Below are 12,332 nucleotides of genomic sequence, written 5' to 3'. Positions count from 1 at the left end.
AACTAGATTTTAAAAAATCGGATTATTTAAAATCGCAGAAGTTATTTTAAAAATTAACTATCGATTATCGTTATTAAAAACTATAAGAATATACCCTGTATTTTATATCTCTTTACTTAAACTAGCATTAAAAAACACTAAACTCGAAACACGATTAAAGGTTAAAACAAATTAAAACGAGTACGAAATTAAAGGGATACTCGATAAAAAACGGGTGGGACGAGAATGGAAGTACCTCGTTAAATAGAAAGGTTACCCACCTGAAAAAAATACTTAGAAGCCTAAGAAACACTTAGAGAACGTTGTTAAAGAGCTTCGGGAGTTTAAAGAACGGACGGCAAAAAAACTCTAGACCTATCGTATTCCAGTCGATTACCCCGAAGGCGCTAAAGGATTAGGCCTTAGCGACCACTTCCGACTCTACGCGTTTAAACTTTTCGAGCTCGTTTAAGGATTGAAGGCCGCGATTCACTATCTCCGCACCACGAGTAACTAACGATTCCCGTTGTTTACGAAGACGCTCTAGTTTCGCGAGGGCCTCGGTAGCCTATTAATAAAGGGAACGAAGGCGTTCCGCGGTAGCGGCCTCCTCCCCGTTGAAGACGTTGAAACTCCGACACCACCCGAGATAAACTCGAGGTAGGAATATTAAAACTATTATAGGAGCGATCTCGATAAACATACTCTTTATACCGAGAAACGTTATTTATTATTTAATATTTTTACCCCCGCTTAAAGCATAGAGTACAGGGTATAATTTCGAATTTAAGCGCCTCGATAACAATTGCGAGCTTATAACGATCCTTAGTTTTTTTTTAATTTTACGATAGGCTTCGTAATACGACCGGATATAATAAGTATATATTATAAAAAAAGCATAGGAAAAAGGGAAAGATTTATAGAATTAATAAGAATAGGATAAATAAGGGTTTTTAAAAGACCTAGGCACTTTAGGGACAAAGGCCAAAAAAGAGGGGAGATAGTGTTATGACCCGACCTGCTTATGCGGCCAGGAAAGGGCGCAGCGGCTACGGAAGTACGAAGCCCCGCGCAGGGGAGCCGGATAAACCGAGAAGGCTAACGTACGAGCCATATGGTTACGTGACGACTCACCACGAATTACTAGTGAGCCGCAGTAAGCCGCCGTGTTAGATTACCCTGGATTACCGGTGAGCCAAGGTGAGCTAACGATAAAGGGATTACTGGGTTACCAGTAAGCGGCGGTGATTTAACGGGCCGAATAAACATTAGTAAGGGAGCGAGGTAGGATATAAGACGGACGTTTTTTTATATAGCCTCTTAGATACTCTTGTTTATTTAGTAATTAATTTAAGCATTAATTTTTACTTATTAATAAGATATATACTTTAACGACTTATTATAATATTATAAACTACGCCTAGTATTTATTTAAAATTTAATTATTTTATTATTCTACCGATAGTATAATTTTATCACCCGTTTAGATACTTTCTCGCATTGCTAATATAAACCCGCGTACGTTCTACCAGGTTTCTATTAAACCCCTAATAGGCATCGTTACAGTGCAGTAATTCCTAGAAAAAAACCGCTAGGGCATTTAGGAGGTTTACGGTTTAGAGAACAGGCACTGGTTTCACGAGGGGGTTTAATGCCTTCGTCGCAAAGTCCTAAAATACCTTAGGCTAAAAGTAGCCGTGTAACGCCGTAGTAATTTAATAGCTCGTAGCACTTAAACTAAGCAGCCGCGTAATAATATATAAAGCTATTACACTAGCTATCGACGAAAAAGAAGAGTATATAAGTTAACTCGAAGACTTAACTAATTATATTCTTATTTTAAATTAAGACTTATATAGTCTTAAAACTCGAATCGAGGCTTTAATAATATATTTAAATAATTAATAATAGCTTACTTTTAACTTTTTTCGTTAAGAGGATAAAGCTTTCGATTATAAATAATTTAATAGATAAAATAGTTATAAATAACGAGGACTTAATCGACGAGCTCGCGAATGCCTTACACGAGCTATAACTCGATCGCAGCGATACCGAGTCCTCGAACCGAACTATATCGCTAGCGTAAACCGTCGTTATAAGTAATACGATTAAATTCTTTACGATAAACTATAAAGCTACACTTATTAATTAAATAAATTTACTAAAAAGATTATATTACTAAGCGATATAAATACTTTAAACGTAAAAGTAATTAACGTGGTTTATTAATAAACGAGATATATTATATACCGAGACACTTTTCCGATCGACTATACCTTTTAAACTTTAATACGTCTTAATTTTATAATTATAATACTTAATCCTTTATTAAAAGAACGGATCGATTTAGCGATTTAAGCGACGCGAAACCCCGTAAAGTATATTAGCTAAAAAACTACTGCGAAAGCCTTTAATGTCTCACGAACTTCTTTAAACTACCGACTCCACGGCCGACCTTTACAACGCGAAATCGGACATTTTCAACGAAAATTAAATCCGATTAAAAAAAAAGTGCTTCGTAATTATATAATTAATCTAAATACCCGAGGGATGCCTCCTAATATAGCTAGTGTGAAAAATATAGCTAATCTCCTTACCGCGTCGCGCGGCGGCGAACGCGTTAGTAAACACTAGGTTAAGTAATTTATTAACCGTAATTTAAACCTTAAAACTAGAATAAATCGTCGATACGATTATTAAAAGGCCCTTTACGAGGATTCGAACGTTATTTCCGGCTAGTTTAAGCTAATCGCGAATATTAAAGCTAAATACGGTATCGTTAATAAAAATATATATAATTTTAATAAAACCGGCTTTATAATAAACATAATCGAGTTAACCCTCGTCGTAATACGCGCCGATCGGCGTAGGAAAGCGAAATCGGTCCAGCTTAGTAATTAAGAATAGTCGACGGCGATTAAATATATTAATTCGCAAGGCTAATATATTCCGCCGTTCTTAATCGTTTAGGGCTAATATTACCTGGCGAACTAAGCTACCGAATACGACTTACCGGGTAACTAAATAATTAAACCGACTTCGAATAATTAAATAAATAATAAAATAAGCTTAAACTAAATTAAACACTTCGATAAGCATACCAAGTCGCCAACGAAAGGTCCATATCGCCTCTTAATCCTCGACGGCCACGAGAGCTATATTTCGGCCGAATTCGAAATATACTGTAAAAATAACGGCATTATTACGCTTAGTATACCTCCTTACTTTTTTTATTTACTCTAGCTATTAAATATAGCACTTTATTCGCCCTTAAAGCGCGCGTATTCGAAAAAATCGAGTTATTTATTAAAACCTCGATTAATTATAATACGAAGCTCGAGTTCTTTATCGCGTTTAAGGCCGCGTATTTTACTATTTTTACGAAAATTAATATTAAATTTAAATTTAATATATTTAATTTAATACTTTATAACTTTAACGAGGTAATTAATAAGCTAAATATGCGTCTCTAGATACTTATACCTAGCCCGTCGCGTCCGGGGACGGTTAGCACTTACGACCCTTAAACGTCGTTTAACCTTTAATAAATAATTAAGCACTTTTTTTTTATTAAAAAGAGTGTCTACCTATTAAAAAAGCTCCTTAACGTTAATTTTAAAAGCGGTAAACTAAATAATAAAAAGTATATATATAATCGTATATAAAATAACCCTTATAAAGGATTAGATACGTATATTACAAAAGGCTAATTTAGCCTTTTCGAAGCGCCGGAGAGCTAAAAAGTCGCGAATCCAGCTTGGAGGAGCCCTTACGATTAAGGAATCTCGAAGGCTGCAGGACGAAAAGGCAAAAGGGAAGCGGCCAGCGACTAATAAAGGCGAAAATAGTGGTTTATCGAAGAGGCGCGCGACGAGCGGCAGGCGCTGTGGGATCTGCGGCGAGACAGGCCATAATGCGCGAACATATAAAAAGGTTATAAAATCGAGTAGCGAATCGGATAGCGAGTAAATTTAATTAATAAAGCGCGTTGTGGTTAAATAAACCTATATAAAAGTGTCGAAAAATGGAAAAAGTGTCCCGGTATATAATATGTCCCGCTTACTAGTAAACCACGTTACTATATTTTAAACACTTAATACGCTTATATCCGGTACATAAAGAAAATATATATCGAGACTAGCTCATATCCAGTTGCTTCGTGTTTTTAATAGCCTCGAGGATCTTATTGCTGCGGACCGCAGCTCCGGCTCTGTTCGGGCAAAGCATGGACTTACGAATCTTAGTATCGCGATCGATTTGTATTAAGATGCCCAGACTACCCGCGCTTCTAGGTGCCGACTACACGAGAAGCGACGTGCAACCAAGCGATACGCAGTGCTAGCGGGGCCGTTGCCCATTATTCTTTTGCTCTATACCGATATAGCGGATAAAATAGTGTATGTATTGAGCATTCGTTCATTTGCACCGCTAATGATGAGATAGGAGCTGGGTCATCGAGGCTCCCCATCTTCCCCATTCATGTCCCATTAAGATTGATATCGTTTCTCGGTCCCACGACTCTTGAGCGGGAGTGCTCAAGCGGAAAGTATGTCTGTGTGTCTGTGGGTCGCATGTTGAGCACAGCTCTATCCATTCCCTCAATATCTCGGAGATCTTGGTATTTGCTAGCGACTCAATATCGTGGTGTGATATATGCTTTTCACGTTGTTCGAGCGAAATTTCTGCATTGCACCCTTCAACAGGGCAATACGAATCGGCCTCCTTGCGGAACTTCTTTTGATCAGGCATGTTGGCTTGGGTACAATTGGAATAGATGATAGAAGCGCCAAGGGTTGACCACGGTAGTGTTGTAACCAAAATCTGTGATATCCATCCCATGAGCGTATGGGCAAAACCTCAACCGCAGTAGTGCATATGCCTCTTGGTTGCCAACTTAGTCAAGTCGCCCCAGGGGAGGCGAACCACATCGACAAAATCTGGGGGGGGACAGTTTAGATATGGCCGACTGCCCGGGTATCGGTTCGAATCTCAATTCATGATATCTGAGCATTAAAGAAATTTGTGACCCTCAAACATTGAGTGAATTGCCAAGATCCAAGCACATGTACCCAGTCTTCTCAGGCCTTGTCGTGTATCAAATCAACATGCCTGGAAACTCCGGCCAAAAGCCCAAGAAGCAGGGTGGAAGAAAGAGGTAAGAGAAAGCCATGTCCCGGCACGATGGTTGGATATTAATACTGTCTGGGCACACAGCAAGGCCAAGCCGGTAATGCTGAAGAGATACATCGACGGAAAAGGAAACGTTATTGAGAGAATGGCAGATGAGCGTAAATCGACTTCAACTGCGGAGTATCACGTGGACAAAGCTGGTAAGGCCATCGCCGCGTTTGATCAGGCTTGGGCACAGGCTTCATTATATGGCAATCGAAGTTGAAGTCTCCTCAGTTAGTATATCTCGATCAAACACCGCTTTCTCCCGTTAACGCGTTGGTGCGCTAGATCGTCCAATGGAAGATGGACTGCCAGGTTCAGAGATGTGACGGATACCTGATTATAGACTGCGTGACGTTGCTGCTGCTTGTATTTTTTATGTTCACTTGAGTTATCGAGACACCTCGCCTACTTGGGGGTTTGGGTAACGATGGTTGCTGGTTGTCTTAGATACTTCTTTCCCACTCAACTTGCTCTTCTACCTATTGATGATACTCCAACTGGCGGAGATCTTCGTACGTGTGATACACATAATTATCTTGGTAACTCAGCTGATCAGGGTTTTCCGCTCCCGAGTCTTTCTCCTGAGAACTTGGCAGTGACTTGGTTTTCGACGCACCGAAACGACCAGCGATGTACGAATACACCTCCGATCGAGACGATGGGACGTCGACTTATAAGGCTATAGTGTAGCGGTCCGGCCAATGGATGTATTGTACAGTGATGGGGCTGGTCATGTTCCGTTGGGTCTGCTATTCACCGCGTTTCGGTGTGGGAGGTCACCTCCGTAGGCCTCTCTAGGGGCTCCTTCGGGGGCTCACTCAGGGGATCCTCCTCCACCGTCGCGCGTGAGCCGTCCTAGAAGGCCGGTACGAAGTATAAATATAGTGGCGGTTTTGGCTCGTCGAGACTACCAAATTACTCCTATAGTGGTGGAGGCCTAGGGGCCTTCCAGCCGGAGCCGGTAGACGACCAGAATTTCTCACGGAGCGTTCTATATTTGACGCAATCGAGTAGAATGTGTCGAATAGTCTGTCGGTCCCCGCAGTCGCACAGCGGGGAGTCGGTACGTCGGACCTGCCATAGGTAGTCCCTAAGGCCGATTTTACCGATCCGGGGCTGAAAGACAGTGGCTGCCACTGCCCTCTCCAGGTCTTGATACCTAAATAGGGTGGCCTTCTCAGGCTTCGGCAGGCGGTGGTGTAGGACCCTTCCGTGGGCTGCACCTTCCCACCCGTCTGCCCAGCGCTGTTTTGTAACCTTCTTGGCCAACATGCGCTGAGCTGTTATTGTAGTGAAGGGGGCTTGGTTAGTGAAAGGCCTCCTAGGCCCTCTGGGTGTGTGCTGTACAGGTCCCCTAGGGGGCCGTGTAGGCCTCGGGACTCAGAAGTGTAAAGGTCGCTGTGGTGTGGGGGCTATGGGTGGCAGCGTGGGCCTGTGGCCGGGGGTTGCATGCGGCTCTGGCCTTCGCTTTAGCGGCTAGTGCCAGTGTCTCTGCAGCCGACTTGGCCAGTTCGTCGGCTTTTCCATTGTCTGGGACGCTCGTATGCGCCGGGATGCAATGGACATTGACATATATGCCCTGCTGGCGCAGGGTGGTTAATTGGGCCGATATTTGGCGTAGGAGCCACTGGCCGGACTGGCGTTGGGACCTGGAGGATGATAGGATGGTGGCCTGATTGTCGGTGAAAATATCGATCCTAGTGAACTGCCGTTGGTGTCGTGGAAGCCTAATAGTGATCCCTAGGGACATATGGATGTCCTTTAACTCCGCTAGGTATACCGTTGACTGCGTCAGGGCACCCATATAGGCAGTTTCGTTGCGCTCCTCCCTAGAAGTAGGCTGTTTCGGCTGATGGGTCGCCGCTCCGACTCCACCGTTATTACCACTACCGTCGGTATAGAATGCTATTATACCCCACCACCCCTCCGGACACATCACCACTATGGACTACTAAAACCACTAATAACTCTATAACTTATACATAAGTAAATTAAATAACCATAGCCGTAATTAAATTTAAATATATACCGTTTTATAAGTGAAACGTAGTTTTATTTAAGTGATAAAGCTTAGCATTAGTATTACTATCGAAATTAACCTAGAAGTGTAGAATTCCTAAGTAAACCCTAGATTAGAGACTATTATAACATGAAGAGTAGAAATTAGTTAAGTGGATTCTATGCCAAGAAAGCGTTGGGTATGTTCCCTCCTACTCATAAACCCGGGCTTATGTGGTCTCAATTCTAGGGCGGATTTGAGAGGACCTGGAGGAAACCCCTTATCCCTATAAATCTCTGCATCGCTTCGTCGGGCAGCCCTCGATAAGCCTTCAGATAGCACTTCATTACTCTTGACCAGCGACCCATACACTCTTGCTTTACAGGCCTACTGCTGCTCACATTGATACGAAATCAATCTTAGGCGTACATTCGCTTTATTGAAGCTTATCGAGTATTGTGCGCAAGTCCTGCTCCCATCGCTCATTTCTACTTCTCCAACCTCCCTGCCCTTTCTGTCGGCCTTCATTTGAGGGGCACACCAAGTTCCATCTGATTAGATCCTATGATAATAGCTGATAGTCAAACCTCCTGGCAGCGAATGATGTCTCCCACGCTGGGCTAGCCTGCAACATGCATCTAACGTAGTTCAACACCGTCTACTGTCGACTCTTGTGACTCTACTCTCGCTTCTTTCAAGCCGGGAAATTCAAACCCAAATACCACTGTAAATAGCACGGGAAACCACGTAAAGCAGGCTAAGATTTGACCAAAGCCAACCTCCGTTTCCGACGTCTGACCCTGTCCGTCCTCGATAGCGAGTGTTCGGATATATAACATCATGATTAACTCTGCCAGCGCTAGCAGGAGACATACCACGCAGAAACTCGATCCGGGCCACTCCAAGCGTGGCTGCTGGGTGAGCACCGAATCTAGTCCAAGCCGCCAGGAGCGACGTAGACGGCCGTGATTCCCGTGTCCAATGACGTTAAGCGGTGGCAGGATATATGAAAAAATGCCCAAAAAGGGCAGGGTAGATACAATAATGCCCAGGGAGGGCAAAGCAGATAAAACCATACCTAGAAAAGGCAGGGCCGTCGTTAGGCAGGCTATTACCAGCGTATAGATGCCCGCCTTTTGGTATAAAAAGTCGTTAACGCGGATGTTAAGACGGTTTCCAAAGACGACGGTAACAGGGGACTGTCGGCCTTGATCTCCAACGAACCAGATTACCCATATTACCGTTGTAGAGAGGAGATAGACCAGCGCCGCCGACACCCTAGGAAGTAGGAGTCGGCAATAGGGGGCGGAAAAGTTACCCGTTTGCTGCTTTACTTCGTAGAGCGTGTGTGCCACCAATACAGGTAGGACTGTAAAAGCGGGGGCCATGGTAAGTAGCCGGTACTCGTAGACTTCGGGGAACCTAAGGTGGCTATTAAGAGAGGGCGACTCCGCACGTTTTGTCGTGAATGTGACGGCCGAGGCGATAGCAATAGAGATAGCTAGGATTATGGAGGTATTATAAAAGACCAAGAAAGACTTGTTGGTACACCGATGGATATAGCTATTATTGCAATAAAAGGCTGAAACGGTAAAGAACACGGCAAGTATTAGCTGGATTAGGTACGAAGTCATTACCTATAAGTAACGTTAGTGTAGGTTAAGTACGAACTATAAGGAAAGGAGGTCCCTTACACCCCATCCTGCAATATCGGGGTTACCTATTGTCGCCAATTCTTCCTTAAGCTTATTATGACAAAAGGTCCGAGGACCGTGGATCAAATTAAAAAACGGCTGGGTATAAGAAAGCGCAGTCGTATGTGTAGCCGTCGCGTTCTTGCAAAAGGCCACGCGGCTCCTTTCGTAGTCGTAGTAGCCCTCGTACCACCACCTTTCTATTTCGCAGTCTTCCGGCATCTTCGCGTCTTTTTTAGCTTCAAGGTTGAAACGGAGACCCTCGCGGATATACCCAAGGACATACTGGCGCGTAACCAAGCAATAATCATGTTTGAAATCATTGACAAACTCTTGCAGGATGAGGTTGAAATCCCCACAGTCCTGAGTGGCTTCGAAGTTGCCCTGAAAGATCCAATCGACCCAGTCGATCGTGAAATTGCAGGCGGAAGTGTCGGTTTGATCATGGCCTAAACAAAGGGGGACAAGGAACAGGATGAGACAGAACGTCCAAGTATTTCGGACATAAATATTCCCCATGATGAGGTTTTTAAAATCGAGCCAGCTATCCTATCCCGTTCCAATCTATACTGCTTATTGTGGGTAGGTCGTGGATAGCGATGTGTTTATGCTCTGCTGTTGTGTTATCTCTCGTCCCATAAGGATACCTGACCGGAACACATCTTAAAAAGAGATAGCGAGGAGCTAGCAAATTATAGAAATATAAGTACGACTTATGAAGGATTAGCTCCGCCCCATGACGATTGCATAATAGGGAGATCCTGCTGAGAGTCCAATATGATCCTGTTTAATTCCTTTAATTTCGGTCAGAGACTTCGCCCTCACGCCAAGCGAATCTTTTTGCCGCCGGCAACTTTTCTTTATTCGCCCCATTATGAAATGATTGATGTTACGTTGTGTTTTCCGGTCTGACGTCAGCAGTTGCTACCGCGCTAGCGACAAGGCATGGGGTTTAATTCCGTGGATGCGACAATCGTCTCCCCTAATATTACTCTTATCTGCCAGCCACCCATTGTTTAGCTGATTCCCTGCATAATTATTTTCATTTCAACTGGCGAATTAGAATGGCCAGTCTACGTTTCCATCACGCACCTGCCTTCTTAAGGTGACCGCCCGGCTCACTACCAAGATAAATGCATACTACTATACTTTCGCCAGGTGTCAGCGTAAAAATACTCCAATTAATGGCATTTGGTAAGATGCCGCGACTATCCCCCTCCGGTGACCCAAACGCATTAGCCTAAGACGGTTGCTCCTCCCGGTTTAATTTAACGTCGAAATATATTGTATCGCAGAACACTGTAGCTATTCTTTGCCTAGGTTTCGTCTCAGTTATTCTTTGGATGCTGCTCCACTGGGAGTTTGACTAAAGCAGGTCCAGGCTAACAGAGACTGGATATGCCTGCTTTTTCATATATTCTTTAGTTGCATCGAAAAGGAGTTTTTGGGGGATCCGGGTATGGGAGACCCGCTGGCATATACCCGTCCGTGTCGTTCATTGGGCTATAATGGGGGTCGCTGGATACTATTCATCAGGCTGGCAGACAGGGGGCCAGGGTAACTCCCAAGGGGAGGAGGACAAATACTCCCCAAGCGCTCACTAAGCTCGGCGGCAGCGGAGAGAGGGAGAACAGAACACATCTGGGGAGAATGTGAAACTATTCGTCACACTTCTATATACTAGAAAATCGATGAGAACCATATACCTGCTTGTATGCAGAGATGTTTCTTGTTGTGAGAGATATATAGTACTGGAAGGTGTCCGGTTCGCCAACAAAGAAAGATACTTTCTTGCGCATTTAGAATTCGCCTACTCAAGGTGGGGGCAGATGCGTACGTTCCTTACTTTATTCTAATGATTACATGTACATAATAATAGCTTTCCGAGCAAGATTTTAATGTTTTCAATGCTACGTGCGATCTATCTTATGTAAATCGTAAGGGAGAGGATCCTTTAAACTATGCTGGAGGGGTCAGATGAGTCAGGGGTTAACTATATACTTGAGCTCTTAGCAGAACTAATGTTGATTTTATAACTGCAAAGTAGGATACGACCCTAGATCGATTATAAATAAACATCAACAATATTAAGTTGCCGTAATTAGCGAGTGAATGATTAGGCAACCACAACAAATCGCGTGACATACTGAACTCGCCGCACCAGAACCTAGTCGTCTCCACGGCTCAAGAAAAGTAGAACTCTACAGTAGATGTTTGTTTCCCTTCCCCTTTTAAGATATGAACTTGGAGTCCAAATCCTTCTTGGCCTCGCCGATCTGCACTTGATAGACCCAGTTGTCCGTCACGACCGCCTCGCCGTTGTAGATGCCGAACTTGGGCTCGCTGCGACCGGGGAACATATTGCCCTGTAGAAGTGTGGACTTGGTGGTATCGAACGTGACGGGCTTGCCGTCCAACCACATGCGCACGTGGCCCTGCCCGGCGTCCTTGGCCAGGATTTCGAGCGCCACCGTGTACACCGTTTTGGGCTTGATGGGCGCCGACCACAGCGTCTGGCGCCCCTCGGACAGCATTGGGTCGTAGTTTAGTTGCAGTGTTTTGTTTTTCACTATGAGCCGAAGCGGGATGCTGGCCTGGCCTTTGCCCTGCGTGTTGGCGATGTACTCCTTCCACTGGAACACCATCATATTGTCGGGGGTCGAGCCGAGGGCGAACTGGTAGCCGATGAAGTAGGTCTTGCCTTCTTGAGTATTTCCTCTGAGGGCGTGGTATTCGGCACTATTTTGTGGTTGTCATTGTCCTGTTCTTCTTAGGGGCGAGCGCTCTCCTTCTTACCGGATATCGCCCTGCTTGCGGTGGAAGTGCGCGCTCTTGGCTCCCTTCCAGTCATTGTCCGCCTTGATGTACAGGTCGGCCGTGTTGCCGTGCTGGGGCTTGTCCCGCGCGGCCTCGAGGTTTGCCAGACCCATTTTGGCGACGTCATCGCTGCGGGTGGCGTTATAGTCCACCAGCAGGGCGGCGGTGGCGTAGCCGGCGCAGAGGAGGGCCGAGACGGCGAGTTGGCTGAAGTGAACCATTCTGAAGAAGTTGTCCTTGATTTTTTGAGAAAGGTAAGAAGATAAAGTTCACGAAGAGGGTCTGGTCCGAGAGATAGATGGGTAGTGTGATATATATTCATTCGAGTTATTAGGCTTCAGCAACTCCTTTATAGACAAGAGCCTTCCTTATCACTTGTCACTTTCCATATACCGAACACGAGAGTGGCCCCCATACTCCGCATCGTCACCATCTGTTTTTAGATGTTAGCTGCGATCTTCCGTGGCATCCCGCCCTATTACACCTAAACTATTCAGCTTACTGTCTTGATATGCCGTAGCGCTATGGGGTCCACGGCTTGCTACTGCGGTAGCTGCGCGAGGCATATTGATCCCTCCAAGCATGATCAAGCACTTCTACCACAGCCTTGTCCCGTTTCCAGTTGGTTCAGGTAGGTAAGTCAGCTCGAAAGTGCACTTTTGAAAGCG

The 12,332-nt window shown here is 44.7% G+C and overlaps 3 protein-coding genes across 3 annotated transcripts; 1 reads left to right on the top strand and 2 right to left on the bottom strand.

Annotated features, from left to right (window-relative positions):
- Positions 1-5,084: 5,084 nt before the first annotated feature.
- On the top strand, positions 5,085-5,374 carry PG997_005502 (uncharacterized protein; the record flags this gene model as incomplete). The annotated part of the gene is made up of 2 exons (XM_066809817.1): positions 5,085-5,134; positions 5,194-5,374. The coding sequence occupies 2 exons, from the start codon at positions 5,085-5,087 to the stop codon at positions 5,372-5,374; spliced, it is 231 nt and encodes a 76-aa protein (XP_066668740.1).
- A 2,943-nt stretch (positions 5,375-8,317) lies between these two features.
- PG997_005501 (uncharacterized protein) lies at positions 8,318-9,366 on the bottom strand (the record flags this gene model as incomplete). The annotated part of the gene is made up of 4 exons (XM_066809816.1): positions 8,318-8,431; positions 8,488-8,575; positions 8,780-8,790; positions 8,848-9,366. 4 exons carry the CDS (start codon positions 9,364-9,366, stop codon positions 8,318-8,320), a joined length of 732 nt encoding a protein of 243 aa, XP_066668739.1.
- Positions 9,367-11,078: 1,712 nt separating this feature from the next.
- On the bottom strand, positions 11,079-11,885 carry PG997_005500 (uncharacterized protein; the record flags this gene model as incomplete). Its single annotated transcript, XM_066809815.1, has 2 exons — positions 11,079-11,586; positions 11,644-11,885. 2 exons carry the CDS (start codon positions 11,883-11,885, stop codon positions 11,079-11,081), a joined length of 750 nt encoding a protein of 249 aa, XP_066668738.1.
- Between the last annotated feature and the right edge of the window lie 447 nt (positions 11,886-12,332).

This window comes from Apiospora hydei (genome assembly GCF_038363865.1).
Source record: "Apiospora hydei strain CBS 114990 chromosome Unknown utg000005l_segment0_segment0, whole genome shotgun sequence".
Lineage (NCBI taxonomy): Eukaryota > Fungi > Ascomycota > Sordariomycetes > Amphisphaeriales > Apiosporaceae > Apiospora > Apiospora hydei.
The sequence above is the reverse complement of the archived record's forward strand: the minus strand, read 5'-3'. Positions and strand labels throughout refer to the sequence as shown.